The sequence below is a fragment of the Eutrigla gurnardus genome, assembly GCF_963514095.1.
Source record: "Eutrigla gurnardus genome assembly, chromosome: 14".
NCBI classification, from domain to species: Eukaryota; Metazoa; Chordata; class Actinopteri; order Perciformes; family Triglidae; genus Eutrigla; species Eutrigla gurnardus.
Window position 1 is genome coordinate 10,163,472 of NC_139937.1, and position 13,756 is coordinate 10,177,227.

General features: G+C 41.2%; 1 protein-coding gene across 2 annotated transcripts in view; it reads left to right on the forward strand.

Annotated features, from left to right (window-relative positions):
* The window catches only part of LOC311025174 (ankyrin repeat and IBR domain-containing protein 1-like), a 30,087-nt gene that overhangs the window by 5,003 nt on the left and 11,328 nt on the right, over positions 1–13,756 (forward strand). For both annotated transcript variants that reach the window (XM_084027943.1, XM_084027944.1), the window contains exons 5-13: positions 185–302; positions 3,572–3,780; positions 6,814–6,902; positions 7,020–7,164; positions 7,869–8,035; positions 9,237–9,325; positions 10,179–10,309; positions 12,665–12,799; positions 13,639–13,725. In XM_084027943.1, coding sequence (XP_083884069.1) covers positions 185–302; positions 3,572–3,780; positions 6,814–6,902; positions 7,020–7,164; positions 7,869–8,035; positions 9,237–9,325; positions 10,179–10,309; positions 12,665–12,799; positions 13,639–13,725 — 1,170 coding nt within the window. The remainder of the gene's footprint in view (positions 1–184; positions 303–3,571; positions 3,781–6,813; positions 6,903–7,019; positions 7,165–7,868; positions 8,036–9,236; positions 9,326–10,178; positions 10,310–12,664; positions 12,800–13,638; positions 13,726–13,756) is intronic.

The following is a 13,756-nucleotide window of genomic DNA, read 5'->3' on the forward strand; positions in this document are numbered from 1 at the left end:
TTCTACTCCGACCCTCATTCCTTTCCTTCCCTCCCCCTCTCCCCTGGACCACACCCTCTGCACTTTCAATACTTTTCTATGGCAACCTGCCTTATTCTTTTTCCTCCTACCTTCCTTTATTCCCTCTTTCCTTACCCTCTTCTTGTCACTATCCTGCTTTCTTGCTCTCTTGTGTCTTCTCTAGCTGTATGAGGGCCTGCAGCCTCAGGATCTACGAAGGCTGAAGGACATGCTTATAGTGGAGACAGCAGACATGCTGCAGGCCCCTCTCTTCACTGCAGAGGCACTGCTACGTGCCCATGGTATTATAACGGCACACACACACACACACACACACACATGCACACAGTTCTCATGCGTCCTGGAAAATCAGGGCAACAGTTCACCAATTTCCCAGTCATGGCAAACATGGAAAATTACAGAAAAGTCAAATGTCCTGAAAATCTTGTCCATATTACTCTATTATCAATTTGCCATAATTTCTAAGCATGCAAGAGATGATTTCCTAGTTAAGTTATAGCCATAGACCGCATGTCTTTTAAATCAGACTTCCACAGAGAGGAACATGTCGTGTATGACACGATCCCCCTCTGTCATACCAGATGGATCACTGTTGAAAATGTCCTGGAAAATGATCCCTAGATATTGATAGATATAGTTGGCACCGACACCGACCTAGTAACTTGGCATACCCTATATCTGCAACATCCCAGGTTTGATTCTGGCCAGGGAACATCGTTGCGTGTTATATCCTTTTATATGTTTCCTGTATGCATCTACACTGTCACTGTCTAATAAAGGCAAACATGCCACAAAAGACAAGGAAAAAGAAACAGAATATTAAAATTCAAGAGGATACACACACATAACACATATTCAATACTTTGTACCCCTTGTTTCCACAAAAGGCATAAGCAAAGCATATTCTGCTGTTTACTGAATGCATGTGTGTTGGGTTTAGAGAGGCTGTTTCTCTATATAAAATCCACGCTACACTAGAGTGATTTCCTTGCAGTGAAAGGGACAAGATGTGAACAGTCTTTGCCGTGTGAAAGAATTTGACTTAAATTGCTCTCCGAGTGTCATCGTCACATATTCTCAATGCATTTTTAGTGGGCTTGTCCTTTCCTATGTTTCCTATATTCTATCATAAACGTGCGACGACTAGCAAAATCTTTGGTCGGGGCAGCCCTAGTTTTTTGCTTATGTTGCTATTGAAAATATAGGTTTGCAATACCATCAATACCATGAGAATGATGAATGAGAGTTATATCATCTATAGTTGCACTTTGGGTTTATTCCAGAATGGAAGAAAACAAAGCAGACATCCACAGCAGACATCACTTCAAGTATATATTCTAGTTAACTTATAAGTTAAGTTATACTAGTTAACTCTAATTGTTTACTTAGGCTTCTAAATAGACACTTAATAGACAGCTTAATTTCTATCAATCACAAATAGGAATGTCATGCTGAAATTGAGGTTCTTAAGTAACGTTAGAGTAAAAGTAAAATGTTAGTACAGCGAAGCAATCATTTATATTAATGGCTTGCTTTCAAGCAGACAGTCTTGTCTTTGCAGTGTAGATTTAATGCCCCAAGAGGAATATAAAGTACTAGATTAGAGTAGAGAGTGACACCGGGTGTAAAATTTTAGTTGCCTTATTAAATCTCTTGGTGTGTGAAGTGGTGGTAGCTTAAGGTAAAAGTTAACCATGGGTAACACGTTCACTAACAAGCATATACACAGCCACACAGGTCAGCTCACATGAAATACAATCATCAAATCAATATACCTTACAACACAGGCATCCATATGTGACCTACAGGCTAAGTACTGTAAACGGAAAGCCTTTTAATCTGAGGGGGGGAAAAATAATTTAATTTTGCCACATTCTTCGTGGACACAGACATTTTCCCTGAATTTATGTGCCAACGTTCTTGTAATTCAGGCGTGGCCAACTACGGAGTAACAGTGTCACAGTTTTGATTTGCAGCCTTAAGCCATCAGTTCTTTAAGCAGCTCCACTTAAACTAGCAAAGATAATGTGTACGGAGAGAGCTTCAAATGTTTAAAAGAAATGTATTGGATTTCAAGGTTTTGAAAAGCATTACCCAACTTAATTGAACTTGTCTTAGATTATGTTAGTAGAGAACTTGGAACATGTGTCACAGTTTGGGGTTGATATTCAGTCTTTAAATACCCTGTTCTCTAATTCAGCTGGCTCAGTGGCTGGCTGTTGAGCTACATATCAGACATACTTTTGGGAGCTTAGAGGGGAGAGCGACCCAAGATTATTGCTATATTTATGCACCTCTATCATGGGAATGCTGTCTGTTTAATAGGGATGGAACATTTCAAGATTTCTGTTAATCTCTAGGGGAAGGGTTTTTGGACTTTGGATCATGACTTTCTTGTCAAAACTTTAAAGAATTTCACTTCCACTTCCTAACATTTACATTTCTGTATCAGTCTTTTTTTTTTTTTTTTTAGTTTTCACAATTCTTGGTGCTTTCCTGTTGCCTGTCAATCTATCTATGCTTTGGACAATTTGTGTTTCTCAGCTCATTTATTTGCTATTTAAGACTAAATGTGAAGACTTTTAATTTCAGATTCCTTTCAATGGCCAAACGCTAGAAGATAGTCATACACATTGATGAGTTTTAATTGAATGGAGATGGGGGAAATTGTTGCAATATTCATTATCTTAACGAGGCCATTTAGTATCAGAGGCATTTGATTGTGGTGAAACGTGTCTCAAGGCTGATAATGCACTAATTGCACAGTTGACCGGGTCATGCTCCTTATTTTAGTTACAGAGAGAAAACTCAGGCACAGTCGACAAGTCATTCAATATTTATACTGAAAATCTCTCCAACCTGTTTCATGTGCAAACGGGAGATCGAACAGCTATTCTAAAACAGAAAACCAGATGGCAGCAGGTCTATGTTGTTGGCTGTTTGAAAGGCTTAGGTAGTATTGTTCCCACTGGAGTGGGATTTGTGTGGGCTTTGGTTTTTATGTGAATACATTTTGTGTGGATGAAATGAGAATTTAGTTGCGAAGAATTCTTGTTATATCGAGTTGAATGGGAATTCTGTTGCGTTTGATGTTTATCTATGCCTACATTCACGAAGACTTATAAAATATGGACACAAAAACACTATGCTTTTGTTTTTTATGAACTCAGTAATTCTAGATTAGAGCTGCTATGTGTGACTTGGTCTTGTCTGTTTTCTTATCACATGCTTTTATATAAAAAAAATCGGTGTTTGTGAAAATAACTTGTTGTCAGGAGCTTTTGTAAAAGGCCAACTGAACTGCCCATTTAAACTGCATGTACCCAAGTACTGTCCTTTTACTACATTGTTGTAGTAATTTCCCTTTTCCCCTCTCAGCTTGATTTTTTTTAATGTCATCCAAACTCTTTCTCCGTGCCTCATTATCATCTAGCCATAACAAAACAATTCACAGGTTCAGTGATTCACTTTGATTAGGCTCTATTCTTTGTCTCATTTTATGTGTTAGCATTTCTGTCTCATTAATTATGTCTTCACTTTCTCGTATCAGATTGGGACAGAGAGAAGCTCCTTGAGGCCTGGATGAGCAATGCAGAGGAATGCTGCCAACGCTCAGGTGTACAGATGCACAACCCACCTCCAAGTGGTTACAATGCCTGGGACACCTTGCCTTCGCCCCGAACGCCACGCACCACCCGCTCCTCCATCACCTCCCCAGACCAAATCAGCCTCATGCCTGCTGACGAGGAGTCTTCTCTGGTGAGAGATGTGTGCGGCTTCTCTTTCACCAAAATAAGTTACATAGTTGCCTTTAAACTCCCTTTTGTGTTTGCTGGTTGCTGTTTGCTGGTTGTGGCTAAAACTTGTCAGTTGCAGATATAGTAAATAAGAAGATAATTTTATTGAAGTGTATTGTTTAACTGTACTTCTCAGTGAAGAACCATAAGAACCACAAGTGTTGCCCCAGGGAGCAGCATGTTTTCCTGTCCAAGAAGCTCCTATATCTGTAAAGGCCCCCACACACCGCCCAGACGTCCAACTGCCTTATCCGACCACTCTCCGCCCACTCTGTTGCCTCTCGTCTGACCCGTTCGGCAGAAAAGTTGCGTTGTACACACCGCTTCGACGTGCTTCCGACACCACAGCAGCGTGTACGTTCTGCGCTTGCGCGAGATGCAATAAGCCTCCTTAACAGCGGGTGGCGCTAGTCTCGTGCCAGTACTCCAAAACAGGAAAACAGGAAATGACGGAACGGAGTGCAGATAAAAACAATGCACACACAGTCTTGGTTCAGTATTCGTTCGACTCGAGAAGACCTTTGTGGACTAAATACTTGGCATTTCTGGAAAGATGGCTCTGGCTAGGGTGACACTCGCGTTGTGTGCTCTCGGGCTCATTATTTTACGAAGACGTCGTCTCAGTAGGGAACGAGTAATACGGAGTTTACCATCGTCACTTCCGCCCCGCCCACACACCGCCATTGGATACTCTGATTCGCTAGCACACCGCCAATCAGAGTATCCAATGGCCCAGACGTCCAACAGCCCACCTCCTCAGACTTCGCATGCTCAGTCTGATCAGACAACGTCCGCGCGGCTCCGAAAGCTTCCGACGCAGCTGTACACACCAAACATATATGTTCCCGACCTTGTCCGAGCCTTGGTGTGGCCGGTGTGTTCCTGCCTTAAAGGATAAAGTTGGCATGGAAGTGTCTAATAGTAACAGGCAGTGTACCATAAAAACTGAACACAAGTGTTTATTTAAATCGAGTCCCTATGGTGTCCTGAAGGGTTTCTGCTGAATTCTTTACATTTTCACCACCACACCTGTCTTCCTGCATAATGTTGCTTTAATTCCCTGCATTATATTGCAAGCAACTATTAGTATTCATGCCAGAGGTCTTCCCCCACAAACAAACACAACCAGGACTTCATCTACTCCTAGAAGAAGAGAAGGTTCGTTAATGTCATGTTAATTGTGTAAGCTCTGAACATGAGAGAATATTAAAATACTTTATAAAAAATGTTATACAATAATACTGTCCATAGGTCAATAAAAATAAAATAGGTACTAAGAGCATTCTATAGAAACCTGCTTCCGTTTCAAGCATGAATGAATTAGTGAAACGGGTAAAGACTTCCAGATGTTGTGTGGAATTGTCATGCTGTCTGCTAATTGATTTCACTCTACGGCTAACACAAACTGGTATCAAGTACGGTCTGCAAAGTCAGTTTAAGCCCTTTGTAATTTTAACCAATATAAAACAAGTATTTTGTGAGCATGCAGTAACTACAGATCCCATGAGTCACAGGCACGCATGGATGCTCTAAAACCTCATGGTAGGAGTGTATTCCACAGTTGTGCTTACAGAATCTTCCCGTCGTCAAGAACATTGTCGAGCCTTATTGACCCTCTGCTGCAAGAAGGTCGGCACACCCCGTTTAGTTGCTCTCCCGTTTTCCTGATATTTTCTGGGGTTACCTGATCATTATCAATCATGCTTTACAGTCTCCTGACGTGTCTTCTTTGTGAGTAGTTGTCAAGATAGAAATGATGCCAGGTAATATGTCCTTTATGCCGTTGGCAATGTGTCTTGTCTGACCACTCACTATAGAGGAATGCTGATGAAGGTATCAAGGGTGTTTGCTCACAATCAGGCTCAGGTTCAGAAGAGGTTTGGAGCAACGACAGGCAAAGTGGGCTGTCCTGTCCTCTAACTGGTGCTTGGCCTAAGGATATGTGTTAACATCTCATTATCAATCTAGTCCTGTAATTTTATTGTATAATAGCATTCAAAACTGGGCACATTTAGATTTTAGTGTGGAAAATGATATGAGCTTTGAAACACTGTAAATGTGAACAATATTCATGCTTGTTGTGATGCATTTGCAGTGAATACAGTGAATTGTGCTGTAGGTGTAATTTAGAACTTAACTGTAAGCATAAATGTGACATTAGTTTTCTAATGAACTCAATCATGATGGAAGCTGATCTATTCAAAAATCCCCTGTGTGTTTATAATGCTTTTGACACCAGACATTGCTTTTAAGCTTTTGAAATGACATTTCTACCTGTGGGTGAAATCAGATATTATCTTTATGGATGAATGACGATTAGTGTTTCAGCGTGTGAACTAAACTGTTGATAGATGACAGCTGAAGCCGACATTCGTGATTCATCAATTACTTTATGAGAAATGATAGGTTGTGTTTGGATGACAGTATCTTTTGTTGTGGCTCTGTGCCTCAAACTGCACTGTGCCAATCGACCGGGTCTACTCAAGGGCCCGTTTAAAGGTTAGAGTTGATTATATCACATTCTGCTCTTTCACAAATCAATACTTACATTGTTGAAGCACACTGCCTCCTTTATGTCTTTTGTGAGCGTCCGTCTTTCACTGTAACAAGGCCTGCGTGTGTTTGTCCTTGTTGGTGTCTCAAGTATCTGTGGATGTGAGAAAAGACATCTGATGACGGAGCAGTAATCTGTGAGCCACATGCTAATGAGAGATCACCATCGGGTTCTGGGCTGGCATTTAGGCCAGTGTTCAAGAACCACCATAGTGTGTAGTTTATCCACAACTTCAGCTTATTACGGTATTGTCCTCTGGTATAGTCTTGGTATATTACAATTATTTTGAGAAGATTGCCCAGTCAGCTTATTCTAAAGATTGTTGAATTTCAGGGAAAACCCTGTCACTGACTTTCTCCAAGGCTGTGTCCGTTTTCATTCAGAGTTTGGTATTTATCTCGACTGAAACTAACTGTGCTGTCGCCTTCTTTTGTCACACAGTGTGGCATCTGCATGTCTTCCATTTCCGTCTTCGAGGAACCCGTTGACATGTCCTGTGGCCACGAGTTCTGCAGAGCATGCTGGGAAGGGTAAGTCATATTTCCGTTTGGCCTGTGAATATTGCAGCTCAGGGTATACCCAATTTCCTTACAGCGTTTTACTGTGCATACCTCATTGCTGTCTGCAATGTACATATGCTTCCTCAGGTTTCTAAACCTAAAGATCCAAGAGGGTGAAGCCCACAACATCTTCTGCCCCGCCTTTGACTGCTACCAGCTAGTGCCTGTGGAAGTCATTGAGAGTGTGGTGTCCCGAGAGATGGACCGGCGCTACCTCCAGTTTGACATCAAGGTAAGGAGATGGAAAAAAACACAAACGTGTACTAAACAGATTTCTTTCAACTTTGAGCCTTCTACACGTCATATTGAAATATTGGAAGGGAGTCATGCTACGCAGAGTCGAGGTGAAGTCTTAACAGGTGAGTCTTGAGTCTTTTGCGGAAGATGACGAGTGACTCTGCTGTCCTGACATCGTTCGGGAGTTCGTTCCACCACTGAGGACCAGAACAGAGAAGAGTCGGGACTTTGTTGAGCGACCTTTGTTTGATTTCAGCGATGGTGGTACCAGCCGGCCAGCTGAAGTAGAGGAGTGAAGTGCTTGTGTCGGGATGTGTGGTTTGACCAGTGTTTGATATTGATACACTGATGATATGATATTGATACATAAATACACCTGCAGTTCAGTTTGTAAAGATGCCAGTAGAACAACATGGTCAGTCAAAAAGTGTTAATGAGAGTGTAGAGATATAATTGGACTTTAAAGGTAAGGGGTATACTTGTTTTATCAGCGTCATTCAGGTTTTTTTTTTTTTTTTTTTTTTCAGATTTTAAAGCCGTTAAAAACTAAATGCTCCAAAACACCGAGCTAAAAAAGGATTGTTTCACTCATCTCCTCTGGCAGAATCTTTCTAACTTGTAACAGATAATGCTGTGGTAGATGAGTTTAATACAGTCACTGACTAAAATACCTTTAATCTTTTTTTCTTCTGTTGACAGGCATTTGTGGAGAACAATCCAGCAATCCGCTGGTGTCCCATGGCAGGGTGTGAAAGGGCTGTGAGACTGAGCCTCCAGGGCTCTGGGACCTCCACCTCAGACCCTCTTAGCTTTCCCCTCCTTCGGGCCCCAGCTGTAGATTGTGGCAAAGGCCACCTCTTCTGCTGGTCAGTAATCATCACCACACCTTATGAAAATTAAAACATTTCTTTAATTATTTGTATGATAGTTTATGTTCGGACTTTTGCTTTGCAAACTTTAAATATTGTCATCTAACAGCAATGGAGATTGTTGTGGAGCAAATACAATTTTTAAGTCAGATAGGCTGTTTACAATGTAAATTTAGCATCAGAAATTTCAGGATCGGAAACATGTTGTCCAGTTCTCAGGTCTGTGAAAAAGAAAGTTTACATTTACATTTAAGAGTCTCCTTTGAGTTGGGTGTGCAGTCAAACCTAGTAACTAGAAAAGATTGGCTGTTTTCAGGGAGCCAACCAAGAATCCATTGGCCTCTTCAATAGAGCTCAGAAGCTCTGTTGGTAACCATCATTCCAAAAAACAACACTTCAGATGGAAGCCCCTCCGGAGTTAAAGACGTATGGCAGCCTGTCTGTGTTTGTGGCGTTTACCAAACAGCAGTATAATACATCCCAGAGTTGGAGGAAAAAGTGGTGAAATCCAGGTTCCACTCATAATCTGGCTAATACCAGGCTTTATGCTAAATCACGCCAATCTCCTCCCACCTTAAGTTCCGTACTTAATTATATTTATATTATGTGTATTAGGTATATTTCCCAAAATGTTGAATTTATGATGAAGGTACACATCAATCAGCAGATTGGTGGACAAAAACAAATCCAATCTGTTTCAAGTCTTGAATTTGGAAAGTGTGAATGCATAATGTGCCCATATGCACATAACGTATTAATCATTCAGCACCTGTGTCCATTTAATGCATTTTTTGCAAGGTTTTCACGGGCCCTGATGCTATGTAGTCTGCCCTCTATATTATATCATCAAGGTATCGTGACCCCCACCCCACCTAATATAACCCACCTCACCTCACTTCATGGTTTGTGAAAGTGGCCATCAGGTTCTTGTCTTGTTTACTCAAGAGTCCAGTTGACTTGACATATGGAAATACAGCAACACAGGTCCGACTTTAATAGTTCCCTTGACACAAGGAAGGCATTCGATCGAAAGACATACATGGCCAGCCGACAGTGGTTGAGCGTTTTAACGACATCTCTGACAGCATGTGTGATTGGTGTATTCATCATTTGTCTTAATTTTATGTGTAGTCCAGGGACAGAATGTGGTCTTTGAATACCTCATTGTAACTGCCTGCTCTCTCTGTGTATATTCCAGGGAGTGTCAAGGTGAGGCCCATGAGCCCTGTGATTGTGAGACCTGGAAGTCGTGGCTACACAAAGTCACTGAGATGAGACCTGAGGAATGTAAGTATTGTTATGAATTTACTTATTTTTGTTTGGGGGGAGTATGTTTGAGATATGAAGTTAAATTAAATTTTAACTGCTTTTAAACTTTGGTTTTCATGCTGTTTTAACAGGTATAATGACAAATGGCTTTACGGAGTCTGTTATTTTATCTACTCTATTTATCTATTCAAACATCACCTGACTTGGTCGTTATACCAGTAAAATTGTGTTAAGCTACCTAATGGTATATTGATTTAACAAAGAAGTTTAGTTTATTACAGGGCCTTTACTTGGCCAGATTTTTTGGGACGCAGTCAAGTGATTGATTTGGAGCTAAATTGCCTGGAACTGAACCACAGTAATTACCAACAGTTTAAAACTGAGCCAATTAAAATCCAACATGTTGATGATGAATTATTAAGTAAAATGAACATCCCACTCATTCAGAGTATGCAATGTTTAGAAGCAGTAATTGGACTGTGGGCGATCTAATAGATGATTTAAGATGGGCCAAGTCGCTCCAAAGTGCCACTTCCTTGATGTGACAGTCGAAAGATAAAAGCAATTATTTAGCTTTTGCAACTATCACCCCCCTTCGATTTCCCCAGATTCTGTTTTATCTTGGCATTTCAAATGGTACAACAGAGGTGCTTTGATAATAGCCAATTATTCGGCATGCGTGTGTGGTGGGGTGCATGAGCATCTTGGGAGATGTTAGCAAAATTTATAAGCAATACACATTAGTCAGCAAGGACAATTTCCACTCAGTGCAGCGGTCTGTTTAGACGCTGCGATAATAGTGATTCTCATCCTGTCTCATTATGCCTTTACTTTATGTGTCGTTTCCCCCCCACCCACCCTCCTATTGAAGTGGCTGGTGTGAGCGACGCTTATGAGGATGCAGCCAACTGCTTGTGGTTGCTGTCTAACTCTAAATCCTGCGCCAATTGCAAGTCGCCAATTCAGAAAAACGAGGGGTGCAACCACATGCAATGTGCTAAGGTAAGTTAGGGAGGGAGGGTTCACTTACCTGTCTCACTATTGTAGGACGTAATTAGGAGTCTCTTTCATCTCAGGCCAGTATGTTTCCCGTTGGTAATGACAAGACTGCTTTGTGATTGGGAAAACCTGAATGAACAATTCACAAGTGTTACAGTGCATTGAACACAGTTAACTGCTGTTGACTGCGTTTGGGGTTACTAACAATAAATAAATAGCATTAAGAATCAAAGTTGGAATTGGAACTTCGCTCAGAGCTTTGCAGCGAACATGCTTTTCATGTATACTATTGTTTGTACACTATGCGTGCATTAATGTTTGGTTGATTACCTATGATTAGCTTATCACATCTGTTTTAGACTTTATGCAGCCAGTGTCTCACAATGTCTGAAAAGTGGGACGTTGAGCGACTGAGGGAGGAGAGTGGGACTGACAGTATGTGTCAGGATAAAAGTTGAGTGGAGCCTGATCTGAGCATGCTGGTTTTGAATCAGCTTTAAAAGAGGTTTCGTTTGGAGCATCTCTAGGGAAATTGGTTGCGCGACAAAGGAAGTTGAAGGCTTAGTGACGGCAATCGAATAATTTTAAAAGCACACACAGGTGGTTCCTTGAGAAACTCAAAAACCTGCCACCTTTTTTAAACATCAGAAGTCTTATGGAAACAACAGACTTAAAGTAGTGGCTAATTAAATATGTTCCCGTAGGGAAGGTTTTGTTGTGTTGTAGCACTATTTTGGATTCTGGTGATGGTAAGACTATTTAAAATATCTCACAGTTTGTTCTTAGTTATTCACTTTGAAGGCAATTCTTCAGCGCTCATTACACAATATTTTTCAGTGTCTGTGTGTTGTTTCTACAGTACTCTTTAGGATTTTTTATTATTATTTACACTTTGGACAAATCTGATAGTTGTCATTAAATAATATATAAAGCAGATACTGTGTTAAATTGCCGATAACATATTTCTCTAGATTTTGGCAGGTAAGAAGCTCTTTTGTCACGGTGAAGGCAATTGTAGCAATGCTGTTAAAATACAATTATGAAGGAGAAAATGAGCTGTCATTATAAAATGGTTATCAAGTGGAAGCTTATGATACTGTCATGCTAAGTTATCCAGCAGCATCTGTCTTACTTGGATGGACAGGAGAGAGTAATACAAGGTGCTTGAGGAAAAAAACCGACAGCGTGAGACTGATAATCACACAAAGTCATGTTGCCTGACTGTATCTCTGTTACTAGCACTGTCACTGGAGGGCAAGCCACTATAGGAGCACAGTGCAGTAATATAGCCAGGCTGCTTTTGTCTCTGTGACAGCCTTCTCACCGTCTCTATCCTGGTTAAAGAGGCTGACTAGAGATGGAGATTCGTTTGTGAGAAATGGAGCAGCTTTCACAAGCTGAGAGGCCATGGAGGGCTTAGCCTCTTGACCTGTTATTACCTGGCAAGAAATGGCTTTACCTCTGTTGCTTGGAAACACGGGACTCGGTGTTGCAAACGTACATTTTCTTTGTCTTTTCACTGCCATTTCCTTCCCTCTGGTCTGGCTACACACTTTATTTCTCACCATTTCACAAACTGGCTTTTTGTGTCTCTCTGTCCTTCCATTCAGCCCCAACACATACTCTTTAATTTAGTATTGATTTTCCTGAAGTGTCATGTAAGCATGGTGTTTCCAGGACAACAGAGGTCTCAGCCTTTAGGGTTTTGTGTTTCTCTGGCTAACTTGTCACCTCCAGAAGTACTTGTGGCATAGGGAGAGAAATCACTTGACACCATAGGATGCAGATTGGAGTGGCTGCAGTGTTTTGTTGTTCTGCAATCCTCAATATGACTTGGTGATCTCAAAGCTAGTGGCAGCCTGCTACAAGGATTCACCGCTAACTTCCATCAAATGCATGTGTCCATTAAACTCCGGCATTTGTAAAAGAAAAAAAATGATGAGAAGATTGAGATGGAGATCACTCTGAAAGATATAATTCTCCCTTAATTATTATTCTGATTTTGAGAGCAGTAAAACGATTTTTAATAAGGCTCACTCCTGCCAGAAATCTTTTTGGCTTTCATATCCTCAGAGATTCATACATGATAATATTAGGAGTTACACATCAGCTGAGTTGGGAAGATTTTTTACTTTAGGGGGAATTAATCAGGTTAACATAAAACTGTGTGTGTATATGGCGAGGGATGATTTAAACAATAATTTCACAAACCATGGTCAGTGACTTGTTTTCTCTCATGGCAATTGATGATATTTAAATTAACCCACTATAGCGGGAACAGTATTATTAGCTGTGTGACGTTGATGTAACGGCTGTCCAGAGAAGATTAAAGTCCAATATTTCTATCTCTCCCTGCAGTGTAAGTATGACTTCTGCTGGATCTGTCTGGAGGAGTGGAAGAAGCACAGCTCATCAACAGGAGGCTACTATCGTTGCACCCGCTATGAGGTCATCCAGCAGGTGGAGGAGCAGTCAAAGGAGATGACTGAAGAGGTAGCCATACACATTAGAGTAGCGACTTATTTTTTGGACCACTCTGCTACAAAATCAAGAAGCAGAGTGGCTCGAGTTGATTAACATTGCACACATCATGTGGTGTCAGCCCACTTGAGCTGAAACGACATTTCAAGAGTATCTAGCTTCCGTATGGGGTCGTAAATATAAGAAGAAATCTTTTTTTTTGGTATATGACTGGGGATGTGATCTAAAGGGGTTAAAAGGGCATTTTTCAAAATGTGACTTCACATTAGACAGAGTCGATAGTACAGGGGGTACACAAAACTCCCCATTAAGTTATGTCACTGCATCAATGCAGAATCATTCAATGTCTACAACTCAGTGCATCTCAGCATCAAGTCATTTCGACACTTCTGCATATCAACCAATCAACCATTCGATTGGTTGAAGAGTAGGCAGAATTTCAGTCGATCAAGATGTTTTTGGTTGGTCTTTGGCCCTACACAGCAGTACATTGCTTTGCTTCATGCTTCTTAAAACTGGGGGTGTGCCGACAGCAAGATGCTCACGTGCAAACAGCCAGGAGCAGTACCAGCGTTTGTGTGAAGTGAAGATGGAGACACACACACACGCTATGTCTAGATTCTTGACCATGGAGCCATTCACAATCAATTCCGCCCACCTTCACTAAAGGTGGAAAGAAGTTCATTCACATCAGTCTACACTAGCATTCCTACAAACACAAGTGCTGATTTCACCCATGGCACTACTCATTTAATTTTCACTGCTCTCAGCCAGAGTACCTACACTGTGAGGGGGAACAACATGCTCAGGGGTTTATTGACTATGACTGGTGTCTCATCACGGTTTTGCAGGCAGAAAAGAAGCACAAGAGCTTTCAGGAACTCGACCGTTTCATGCACTACTACACACGCTTCAAGAACCATGAGCACAGCTATCAGGTAAGCAGGTCACCTGGCTTTGCCTTTCAAT